The sequence below is a fragment of the Paramormyrops kingsleyae genome, chromosome 7 (genome assembly GCF_048594095.1).
Source record: "Paramormyrops kingsleyae isolate MSU_618 chromosome 7, PKINGS_0.4, whole genome shotgun sequence".
In the NCBI taxonomy this organism is placed as follows: Eukaryota; Metazoa; Chordata; class Actinopteri; order Osteoglossiformes; family Mormyridae; genus Paramormyrops; species Paramormyrops kingsleyae.
Genome location: NC_132803.1, coordinates 35,980,600 through 35,993,138, shown reverse-complemented (window position 1 = coordinate 35,993,138; position 12,539 = coordinate 35,980,600). Strand labels below are relative to the sequence as shown.

Here is a 12,539-nt window from a genome sequence, read left to right as displayed (position 1 = left end):
TGTGAGCACAGCTGCAATCACACAGACCGGGATGCAGGCTTTAGGGCTTGTTTCAAAGCCAACGGTGCCACGTCTAGCAGCTCCTCTGACAAACCTGTGCATCTTTACGAAATGAAAAAACTCAAATAATCAGGCACTTATGAGATAAAGACAAATCATTTTCCAAAAACAGTAAGACAAAATTCCATTTGTATTTCAATACTATACAGATTAATTATGGAGTCCAAGCCCTATACCTTTATCTGAGTGCTTTGCATTCATTTAAGTGTACTCTACTCGTTATATGTAAGATTGACCACATTGATCAGCTTATGAACAGAAGCCGACAGGTAGTTCCAGGCTGCCCTGTGTAGTATTTTACCCGATCCAGTCTTTGTACAATTTCCATTGCAGTTCTCTTAGCCCATTATGTGTAACGATATATCTCAGTATTTGCTTGTTAATCCAGTGAAATGTGAAAGTGAAGGGCAACTTGGGTTAGCATTTAATCTCATGTTTAAACCTATTTACAATAAAAAAGGAAATGATCAACATTGCAGCTTCAGGCTCAGTTGGTCAGGAAGGACTGTATGCTGCTATAATTTAAGTAAGACAAAGGAGAGGAAGGAAGATATGCTAATTACAGTGATGGTCTGTGGTTCAGTGGATGAAGTAATCAGAAGGTTGATAGTTTAAATCCCAAACATTGCAGAGTGATGTCACCATTGGGCCCCAGACCAAGGTCAGTAACCCCCAGTTGCTCCAGGGACTGTCTGATCCTACTTTCTCAGAAATGTAAGTAGGTTATTTTTATTTATTTATTTATTAAAAAAAAAGCTATGTATATTGGATAAAATCATTGGCTAAATTAATGTAATGTAAACTCCAGCAGTTATTCCTATAAACTGTGTCAGATTTCCAGTAGGTTATATATGCACACAGAAGGAGGGCTGTGAAAAGGCAGCAAAAACATGAACTTTATACAAATCGTCACACTTATATAAGAACATTGCATTTGTTTTGAATTACAATGTAAGCCAGACTTATCAATCACAGCAAACCTCACACACATAAACAAGTCCACGTCTATACGCACACCCAAGACTGCTGTTATTCTCTTTACAATAATCCAGGCATAATGAAATGCTTCCTTTTGCACATTTCCTTTTTGCTACTCCTCAGTTAAAAGAGGAACTTATTTCAATTGCAAATATGTCGTCCTTGAAAAATTTGCCTCTTCATTATTTTAACTCTTTTAATTTAGTAATGGATTTGAATATCAATGTGATGTATCTGCAGTTCATTATTTTAAAGATACATTCATCAACTGAACAATTAACCTAATGTATGGTGATGTTGGGTTGTGTATTTTTGCTTTATGTCTGCCCCTTGCCAGACGGAATGTCTTGCAAGAGCTGTCAGTACAAATAAATAATCTTCCTTAGTAATAGCTAGCTAGCTCCACTGCCTACTCTGCACATGTGTAACAACCAGATTTCTCTTTCAGGATCTCCGTAAAAGAGTCAACCATGCTTCTCATCTCCTGGACTTCACTGGTGCTTCCCCTGTATTGATACTTTAAGCTGACCTTGTTGAAGAACCAGATGATAACTTTGGTTCACTATGGCAGCAATTTAGGGTAATATGTACTGACAGTGAATTCTGCCCATGATCTTTCACGCTAAGCAAAATAACTTGGAGTGAGCAATCAATAGCAAAACTGAGAATGAAACAAGCATACCGCTGATGGACTGTCAGATAGATAATGTCATTTTCATGCCAAATGATCCAAAGAGAGCACAGCTGACACACATTTTACTTCTATAGATAGTGTGTATCCCTTCACTAGGAAACAACATCTCATCTGTGACCCACAAACGAAGCCACTGGAGGATAACACTCCACTGCGCCGTCGCTGATGCAACTGCAAACAACACAGACCCTCTTCTTCTCAGATATGAATGCTGTTGCAACATCTTGTTTGAAGAGCAGCAATCATTCCCTGATTCTAATATTAGTTTCCATTATTGTTATTATAAACATCGTAAAAAAGACTGATGGCATTCTTTGCTCTCAATTCCATTTCTGACTAAGGGTGTAGTTCTCACCGTGATCCTTATATGTTCTACAGTTCAGCATGTAAGATACATGAATTACATGTGTGTATAAAGCTTCATTTCCATTTAAGTATATTGTTCGTTCAGTATTTCTCTATGCTCTGATTACGTTTTTCTAAAATCTTTTTTTTTAGTTCTAAAATTAACATTTTATTATGTATGTAGAATGTAAATAGCTAAAACAAGTAGGGGCTGTATTTACTTCTGCTTGGATATTGTTGATGGGGTCAGATTTATTTTTTGAAACAGGAACCATGCTTTTAAATTGACACCTTAGAACACTTGATGTGTTTTTTGCAAAATTGACTCGAATCATTTTTGACTTGGAGTTACAAAAAATCCCTGAATGTCCTTTTCGAACAAGGTAGTATGGGTATTAGTTTAAAAAAAATGCGTTACAGGAAAATTGACATGGAGACACTCGTTATATCTTATTTCATAATTTTTAGTTAAACCGATGTCTTCCATCAAAGAATAGGACTTTGGCTTGTTACTATTACTTTCCTTTCACTTTCCCTTACACGTATTTGTTTGGTCCGACATATTGAATGACACATTATCGAGATGCCCTGCCTCTCTTTTAAGAACCAAAGTCATGTGGCCTACCGCCGGCGTACAGCGATTGGTGGAGACATGTCATGTGATTCGATTGTAAGCCTATGACGGAGACCGATGAGGTCGGAGTAGTGTACCCGGAAAGCTGCTGTCTGCCGCTCAAAGAAAAACGCTATGAGGGTTTCCAGTTAGGTAAAAGTGTCTATTTTTAAATGTTATTTCTGTACCTGCAATGAATGACATGTATTATGCGTGCATGGATCACATCTCTGGCTGTATTGTTTCCTAGTTAATTGCAGGCAGCTGGATCTCACCATCGCTTCGTCCTTATCAGGCCTCATTTGCAGTGTCAGATGAAGTACTTTACCTTACTTTACCTTCCTTTTTTCTACTCTCCGCTGTAAATGTTGCTCCTTCCTGATCAGTTTTTGGGCTAAGTTAATTTTTGTTCTATGTGTAAGTGCGTGACATAGTAAAAAAGACTCCTGTAAAAATGGGAATCATTTTAGTGGAATTTCATAGCCGTACAAAAACTTAAGGACATTAACACAGCTGCTAATGTATAACCAAGTAACAAACTTAAATGGCAAATCGCTTATTTTGAATAGAATTATGTTTGTACCATGTCGGTTATTGAATTAAGCTGGTTATTCAGATGCAGTTGTTCACTTCTCTTTTTATTGTCTGTTTGAAATAAGATATTTATAATATTGCAGTTTGAAATAGCTGGAAGCCAATAATATGTCATTACTTTCCTTATACATGTGGATATTTAGATGCTTAAATTACAAAGCATTCAGTAGCGGCGTAGAATCGGCCCAGTTTGTTAGAATTTGTCCATATGTGGTTTTAAATTGAAATAATAATAATACACTTTTATTGATCTCGCGGGGAAATTCCTTTCGCCTGTCCTCCATGATCAGTAGCAACATTCAGTTGTTCTGACCAAACAACATATGCATGACGTGTTAACATTACATTTAAACTTGTATGCATGACTAGTACTATCCAGTCGTTTTTAATCAAACAAAAGCTTTCACTTTGTCAACTTTAGATGAAATTATGCGCTGTTTAACATTTTAATTTAGGAGACACTTTTATCCAAAGTAATGCACTTTTTTTTAGAAAGCAGGGTGAGCCAGTTAAGGGCCCAACAGTAAAATTACTTTGCCCTCCATGAAATCCCTCTGCTGACCCTGAGATTTGAACGGACAACCACCAATTTCTATCTGTTTCTGTTCCAGTAATGGGTCAGGAAGCCGGCAAGTCCGCTTGGCCCAAACCCGCCGGCGGGTATCAGACGATCACCGGGAGGCGCTACGGCAGGAGACACGCGTACGTCAGCTTCAGGCCCACCCAGGCGCGGCGGCAGGCGGAGCTGACAGACGGGCCCTCGGCCTGGCAGGGCATGGAAATGGACCCGGTCCGCGGAGGGAAGCCGCTAAGTGCGTCCGCGTCGCCCGTATCGGATTTAAACCCTTTTTATTGTTACTGCTCGCTTGGGCGTCTGCCGACAACCCGGAATACCGCTTAGCACCAGTGGACATCATTCGCAACGTTTGAAGTGTATGAATACCATAAAAAATAAGTCACAGGTTAATCGTGTGTTTTTTTTTCTTTTATTAATGCTTAATTATTGGCAATTGAAGCGTTTACCAAATAATGTGCCTTTTAGTATAATTTTTAGGATGGGTTTGCAGTCCCTGCATTCGAACGCTTTGTGGGTGCGGACTTTACTTGATTATGTACTGTCAGTTTCTAGTCCTCACAGATCCCGATAACTGCTAGTTACCTTTCGCAGCCCTGTTGACTGATTTGAGTGCAGATTTCATGAATTATCCCATTTCATAAACCACCTGCACCATCGATACATACAAGGTCTGTAGAGTGAAGGTGTTTGAAAATTAGCGGGATTGACTCTTAAATTAAGTGACCTTGTCCTTTTCTCCCTTCTTTTGCTCGTCCTTGTTCGTGCCTTAAAAAATTGCCATTGAAAAGTTGCATGAAATATTGAGGCATGTGTCCTCAGAAGGTGGTGGATATGTAGAGTCCGAGATGGCCGAATCAGCACGCTGCAGTGAGGTGTCCTCTGACATATTGTATGTAGGAGGGAAATCTATCCATTATTAATTGACAGATGCCTGTGTATTACTTGGAGGCATATTTAATACTTTGAAGTTAAATGAATGTAAGATGAGATCCCAAAAATATGCCTTTAATAATGGGCATTACTCTGTGTAAACTTTTGAATGCTGCTTGTCTGTTGTGATGTATTAAAAGTGCAGCATGATTGCAGGGTTAGGTAAACGAGAGGCTTTAAAATTGTGTGATTGAAATAACATCCCATGTTAAATGCAGTGCTGATTTTAGCTGCATAAATTCTGCAATGACTGCATTCTAACTTAAGTTATGGTAAAATTTTAATTGAAACATGAGAATGATTCTTAAGCTTGAAATTTCTGGCTATTACATGCCTGTGTAATATTCTTTGAAATGAATGCTTGGTGCTTCCATTGATATGTAAATTTTGATTACAGTACATCCCGTTCTTAATTGATATCGTAGTAAATTTATATGTTTGAGGCATTTTTCAGCACAGAAATGAGTATTGCAATAAGTGAGTTTTATAAGTGCTGTTTGAAGCTCAGTTTTGAAATGAATTAAACTGACGCTCTCTGTTCCCGTTTTAGCTTCAAAGGGGAGCATCTCATCCGTGCTGCAGGCAATCTTCCCGGTGAGCCCCAATTCCGTTCACCCGGAAGAAGATGCAAAGGGAGACGTGTTTAAGATGAAGCGGGCTGGCTGCGTGGCGCCACCATGTGGCCAAGGCAGGGACTGTGAGCCCATGCCGTTGCCGAAACTGGGGGAGATCTCGGATGCCCGTGGGTGGCCCATGCCCAGTGAAGGCGATGTATGCAGCTCCAGCGCACTGAGCTTTGTGAACACTGAACCTCACAAGGCACACAGTAGTGACAGCGATGAGGAAGCTGGCTCAGACTTGCCACTGAAACAGCTGGATAAAGAGTTTGACCAACCTAATGCTTTTCACTCTGCTCAGCAAACTCCCTCACGGGGGGGCAGGGGGCCATCACCCAGACTTGGGGCCTTCCAGAGAGATGCTGAGTTCCTCTGTCTGGACGGACCCAGTTTTCATAGTAGAATCTCAGCAGATGAGGACAGGGACTCTTGGGCTGCTGTTCTGGGGGATGCAGAGACATGTGGGTCCCCAGTTGGCTGTGACTGTGACCCAGAGACGACCCCTACAGAGATGGTGGTCCGGCCAAAGATCCGCAAGCAGACTGATGAGAACCCAAAGGAGAGGAGGAGGATCCCCCCAGGAGGGGAGACCAGGTGTGGGTCCATGCCGCCGAAGGAAAGCCCAGAAAACTTCCCTGTTTACGATCCTCAGACTGCTGGAACCAAGAGTGGCATGTGGCAGAGGACAGAGGCAGATGCGTCAGGTGGGACAGACGAGGATGACATCTGGGAGGATCTGGAGGATTATGGCTACAAGCAGGGTGCCTTCCGGAAGGGAGATGACAGGTACGGTGTTTACACGCTGATTCCGGCTCCTTTCGCCGTGTGTGTGGTGAGATGCGGTAGTGAAATCACGCCTCATTCTCTGCACAGCCATTACTTGGGCCGATGCTGTTACTCTGGCTTATGTTCGCTGACTTTTTTGAGAGACGACATGCATGTATTTTAGCTGGGCAGCTTTTGTAGACGAGTAGACAGATGTAGAAGGGGAGCATTGATGAGGTGCCAGATTTTTGTGTCGCTGTTGATGGAGGTTTTGTTTTCTCATTGGTGCACATTTAGAAAATTAACTGTACCTGATCGGTACTTTATATTCACATTAGCAGCTTTCAACTTCATAACTGTACAACACAAATATTGTCTCAAAAAATAAAAGTACAACATCCATTGTGGTGCAGCTTCAAAAAAAAAAAAAAAACCTGTTCTGTACTAGTGAGGGTGGAGGGTCTTCAAGTACTGGTTTATATATGGTCGCCATTACCATGTGTGCATGTATAGCACTGCAGCTCCACCTGCCACTTTCCAAATGGCGGCGCACGGCTGTGCAGCTGAAACGCCTCCCTGTGTCAATGTGGCAGCTCCCAGTGCAGCGAGGGGGAGCTCTCTGCCTCTTGGACATCCGCCTCCAGCGCTGAGAAGGAGCCCTCCTCGGAGAATGAGAGCTGGGAGACGCTGCCGGGCTTCGAGTCCGAGCCAGAGGGCCGGAGCGATGGCAGCAGCTTGGATGACGTGCCGGAGCTGAGGCTTGTCTCGCCGTGAGTGCCCTCCCGGCGCCCCCTGAATCGACATCCTTTTGCTTATTCTCACGGGTAATGCTGATTCAGTGAGTCGTTCTAACAGCAGGGCCTGTTATTCACAGCTTATTCCATAGCTTGGTGGGAGACCAGCAGCATGTTTGCTTTTTTTTTTTTTAATTTATTAGCATAATAGGCATAATTATGTCTGGGTATTTGAATTTTTGGCACGGATGCACCTTTACAGTCTGCTCATCTGTTTTAATGGGATCATGTGACATTCTGCAGGGACCAATCAGCACTGGAGGAAGGTGAGCTCCCCTGGCCTCCGTACCACGAGGGGGCAGCGAGCAGCAGTAGCAGTAGCAGCAGTGACGAGGAGGCCGATGCCCCCAGCCGCTTCGTTCACCCGGGGCTCTTTATGCTCGACGGGAACAACAACTTGGAGGATGACTCCAGTGTGAGCGAGGATCTGGACGCGGAGTGGAGGTCTGTGATTTATACAGCTGAGAGGAATCCCTTCTTGCCTATAACCTGCGCACTGGGGCCCAGTTTCTGGTTTCTGGGGCCCGGTTTGTGGTTTCTGGGGCCCCAATCAAAAAGTCACCCCCAATAAACATTAATAATTTAATAAATTAAATGGCTCATGAGTAGCATCAGAAGATTGCAGCTAGCTGGTTAGCAGAACTAAACATCTCCTATATAAGGAACAAATGTATTATTTAGTGTAGTAACTGTTTGTCGTCAACTATGGGCCCTCAAACCTGAAGTTCCTGGCATTCAGTGAAAGGAAATGCATTCTGGAGATAAATTTTATTATAGCACTAATGTGTCCATTCACATAGGAATTTATATCCAACTTTCCCGCATAAACGTTTGTGGTGCAATTGCTGTGCATAGTACTGGTCAGACATGTATGGAGATGTCAAAGTATTAAATTGTAAACAAATCATCTTAAATGAATCCCTAAATTGGCTAGGGTGCCCTCTCCACCCCTCCTTGCTTGCTGGACCTGGTGGTCAGCCAGGCTTGAAATTCACACCCGCAGGCCGGCGATTTGATTGAACAGGCGGCACTTAGTGTTCCCACTTAAGCTAAAAGGGAAAATTAATGAGCCTCTGTAGGGGCAAATATAAAATCACATTTACATTAATGCGCTAAAATGAGTCAGTGTGTCCCCTGAAGAGGACAAAGGCTCAGCGCAGGCTGCTTTCTGTGCGCAGTGACGCGTCGGTGACTCTGCTGAGAGTCCTTCATGTTTGAAATACGTGGGCGTTTTTCTGGAAGCCTCCTGGGTTGGCTTCCCCGAGGCCAGGACGACAGCGGAAAACCATCTGGAATCGCTCAGACATTACAAGTTGATCTCAGAGCCCATTCTGTCCTGCATTAGAAGCTTCGCCATCAAGAAAATGAGTTGCTAAAAACCAGCTGTAAGCTGTGAAGTCCCCCCCCCATTAAATTACAGTGCTGTGACATTTATGCCTAGAGAAACAAGTTCAGTTCATCACATTATTTTGCTTCTGTGTGGAGCTATATATGGTATAGATGCCAAGAATTTGCTGAAGGAAAATTTTATCAATAGCTCACTGGTCTTGTTACTATACTTACATTTATTTTGTTAAATGGTTGAAATGCTTTTTTTTTTTTTTTGATAAGAAAAAGAAAACATTACAATGTGTGGGTAATAGCCTGCTGCGTGGCGTGGAGCAAACTGTGGGTGGTGCTGGTCAGCCCATTAGGCGATACTGGCAGCCACCTAGGGCGCCACCTGCTGAGGGGGCACTGACATAGCAATTCCTCTGATTACAATTCTGGTGGGAATGGAAGTACTTGGCGGAGACTATAGCTGTAGATGAAAGACCTATTGGGGGGAAAAAAAACTGAACAACGGTGAATCAATACTAGCAAAGAACTAGTTTATTTTATTGAAATGTATGGGAATTTCTCTTTTTGGGCTTGTTTTTTGCCAGACTGATTTCCATGTATAATGGGCTGCTCTGCTCCCTCCAATGTCCTCCGACTGTTTCTGGGTTAGTGTACTGGGTTAGTATAGTTACTCTCTGGTTAATGGTGTACCCATTGGCTTTAACTTTATGATGTACATGAGCCGGACGTTTTGACCGCAGGCGGCTCGATGACCTAGGGGACGGCTTTGGCATGGCACAGGCCATCTCCTTCGTGGATCCACAGCTGCTGACATACATGGCTCTGGAGGAGCGGCTGGCACAGGCCATGGAGGTACAGGCCGCCTGGGGGGGTCTGAGCCCAGTAGAATAGCACAACACTGAAAGAAGGCACTCGTAATAAGGCTATCAGAGCTCCTAATGGTAAACAGCATTAGACATTCTGATGCTTGAGTCTTTCTGCAAATAATTCTTAACAGGTAAATATTACAGGCCAACATCTGTTATTTTAAGGTCAGTTGATTACAAAACGAGTGCCTCTGGTTTTCAAAATATCTTAATGTTGACATAGAGCAGGCTGAACTGCTTTTAATGTCCATCGAAGTTTTCTCTCCGGAAAGACAAACAAGGGTGCATCTGAGGTCCTGTATGTGTGTAAATGCCTCGGCTCCTTCCGAAGGTGGCTTTGGCGCACCTGGAGTCCCTGGCGATGGACGTGGAGCCAGCTCACCCACCCGCCAGTGACGACGTCATCGACTGCCTGCCCCCCATCACTGTGATGGAGGACTGTCACGGTGGGTCTCTGCTGGACCACAGTGCGAGTCCCCGTCTGTGGGAAACCTTTGGATGTCAGCCATACCTGAAAGTACATTGGAGAAACTGACCATCGTGTTCGTAGGTGTTGGGTGGGTGGTGGTGGTGGGGGATGGTGGGGGGGGGGGGGTGTTTTAAAACTTCCACAGCATAAATCATGTTTGACATTCCCTTGACAGTAAGTAATGGATAGCTTTGGGTGATACCAATGACTGACATGTCATAGATCACAACGTATGATTATGGTTCAGTATAACCTTCTATCAGGCTCCCGTACAACCGCCCCCCACCTTGGGCCCCTTTCCTGGGTGGCCCCAATGGCGGCTGGATGCCGGCCTGCCCTACGTCTAAACATTGCCATTAGCGCCGTTACACATCCGGGGCCTGATTCCACATCCTGTAACAGCTGCAGACCGGAAATCACTCACGTCAGATTGCCTCCCCTACAGGCAAAGAGCAGTGCTGCGCCATCTGCTGCAGCGAGTACGTCAAAGATGAGATTGTGACGGAGCTGCCGTGCCGGCACGCGTTTCACCGGAGGTGCGTGACGCTGTGGCTGCAGAAGGTACGGCATCTCCTTGACCCGGCGCATTCCTGTCCAGCTGTGTGTTCATGCTGCTCGCCCGTTTGGTGTGATATCAGGTCTTTCAGCAGCAGACAGCTGCGACATCAGCCTCTTTCCTGCATAATTACGTCTCTCTACTGTCAACGTGTGGAGGGAGGAGGGGTCTGTGTGCATTTTCATTATCGTGATGATATGCATTGGGGGAAAAAACTGTCTAAACACACTCTGTGACCCTGACTATGATAAGCAGTCAGACGTTTTTATAAACATGGACTCCTCAGTATGTTAATTGCTCAGACCTTTTATAATGAATTCAACATGGTATGCAAGATAATTTTAAAGGCATTTTTGGTCAGTAAGCTCCTCTGAACATTTAGCCCTTAGGTGACCATATTATGTCTCAGTTGTAGGCTTATAAACATCTGACTGATCAAATATTGCCTTGAATATCACTGACCTCTGTTTGTGGGCCATTATATAAAGAATGATGGTATTACGCAATATTTAAATATTCAGAGGCAAAGTGACTGTGCTGATGGCGCTGAAGCTTCCAGGTGACTGGTGACGTGCCAGCTTTGGCTGCTGAGTTGGACCTTTGCCCTGTCTTCCCCTAGTCGGGAACTTGTCCTGTGTGTCGGCACGTCCTGACGCCTGGCCCTCCAGCAGCCCCGGTCCAAACATCCTTTGTGTCTGATCACGAGGCGCCGCCATCGGACCACAGCACGGCAGGGACACGATGAACGACCCATTCTAAGCTACTCCTGCTCATTAAGTGACAGAACGCAAAAGATTTGCTGGCTTCTGTGAATTACTGAGACTGACGTTAACAAAGAAACAGGGACATGTCCTTTTTTAGAGGACCCAAACGAATCAGCCTGCACAGCTTTTATTTTTATAGAGTAAATGGAAATACAGAACATACTGTAGACATTCTTCCAAAATTGTATCAGTCATACAAATGTGAAAAATAACAAACTTAAACTGATTCTACTGCACTGAACTACACAGCAGGATCAGACCAACCACTCTGTATTTAATGTGCTAAACTGTCTGTAGACCAGTGCACTGCTTATTATGTAACATTATTCTACTAATTTACTAAGTGATTCTGGCTTCAGTGTGAAATGAAGGCTTTAGATCGTTATTTCTGGCCAGTTTGGGGCATGAATACATTTTTATGTTGTTGGATCGGTTTTGCTGTCTGGTGGCTGTACTGTAGTTTCGTCTGGTGTGGGAGTGTGTAGTGAAGTGACTGTCTGACCAAGGACTCGTTTGGGGAAAGCGTGCTTCCGCTGGAAGACAAATGTGCCACACGTGATTGCTGAATGCCCCCAAGCTTCCTCCAGTATTATCTTCAGACTTACAATTGTAAAGATACAACGGATCAAACTTACGAAGCTGTGTGTGACTCCTGTTACGGTTTTTACAGTAACCGTTAATCGATACCCTGGATTTGGTTCTGTTTCAGATTTCGGCACAGCTCCACCGTCTGGCAGTGTATTGCGCTGTTTTTAGGCTATGCCTGGCTGTACACACACTTGCCTTGACTTGTTTCATAAAAACGTCACAAGAAATAGGCCTGAACAAGGAGGACTGGTTTCTTGTGGTCTTAGCACTTGGGGGGGGGGGGGGGGGGGTGTATATAATTTGTAAAGTGCTAAGCAGTGGAATAAAAAAATGCAACCACGTAATGCAAGCCTATCTGCCTTTTTGTCAGGTGCATGGATTGTACAGTGTGTTTAAAAAAAAAAAAAAAAAAGTCTTGCATTCCAAAATGTTAACTCTTAAGACATCGCCATATTTGTGTTTAATGCATACTCATTAATAACTAGTCTACAACTGCAGTAAATGTCTGGTATTTTTTTTTTCAGTAACTGTAAATGTTCTCATTTTTTACAAATAAGCATGACCAGTTAATTTGTCATTTCCACAGCCTGTTTCCTGAACCTGAACATTAATAAATGGAACAAAGCTTGTATTTTTATGTTAAAATGCAGATGGTTTCCTTTAAATATTTACCCTCATGCTCATTAAAACCTCTTTGGTCGTAATTAAAATGTATTGCTAAATTAAAATTAAGGCTCAATATGTTGACCTCTGTATAGAATCACAGCGTGTATACGGTAAGTGAATTGTAGCGATACGCTATTTGTGTAAGAGGGGTCTGGCATTGAGGTACTTAATTTCATGCATGGTTCCTTAAGGCCACACCCAGACAGTCTATAGCCAAAATGAATCACAGCTATATTTTTTACATGTAAATTGTACTACTACTGTCAATAGCTACTGTATATGCATTTCTGTAGTTAAATTCTGCTTCAAATACACAATCACA

At 43.3% G+C, this 12,539-nt stretch overlaps 1 protein-coding gene across 3 annotated transcripts; it reads left to right on the top strand.

Annotated features, from left to right (window-relative positions):
* The first annotated feature begins 2,723 nt into the window (after positions 1–2,723).
* pja2 (praja ring finger ubiquitin ligase 2) lies at positions 2,724–12,182 on the top strand. Of its 3 annotated transcripts, XM_023797376.2 has the most exons (10): positions 2,760–2,843; positions 2,941–3,009; positions 3,896–4,096; positions 5,342–6,194; positions 6,767–6,943; positions 7,211–7,411; positions 9,049–9,160; positions 9,506–9,620; positions 10,089–10,204; positions 10,819–12,182. In XM_023797376.2, exons 3-10 carry the CDS (start codon positions 3,898–3,900, stop codon positions 10,942–10,944), a joined length of 1,899 nt encoding a protein of 632 aa, XP_023653144.2. In that variant the 5' UTR covers positions 2,760–2,843; positions 2,941–3,009; positions 3,896–3,897; the 3' UTR covers positions 10,945–12,182. The 3 variants fall into 3 exon arrangements, with proteins under 3 accessions (XP_023653133.2, XP_023653144.2, XP_023653140.2); XM_023797365.2 differs by lacking the exon at positions 2,941–3,009 and having other exon boundaries at positions 2,724–2,843; XM_023797372.2 differs by lacking the exons at positions 2,760–2,843; positions 2,941–3,009 and adding an exon at positions 3,019–3,107.
* The last annotated feature ends 357 nt before the right edge of the window (positions 12,183–12,539 follow it).

Excerpts from the sequence above, each read along its gene's own strand:
- pja2 (XM_023797365.2), top strand. The coding sequence starts at position 2,756 with ATGACGGAGACCGATGAGGTCGGAGTAGTGTACCCGGAAAGCTGCTGT. Across the intron at positions 2,844-3,895 it reads CTATGAGGGTTTCCAGTTAG|TAATGGGTCAGGAAGCCGGC; the intron begins GTAAAAGTGTCT and ends TTTCTGTTCCAG. Across the intron at positions 9,621-10,088 it reads TGTGATGGAGGACTGTCACG|GCAAAGAGCAGTGCTGCGCC; the intron begins GTGGGTCTCTGC and ends CCTCCCCTACAG.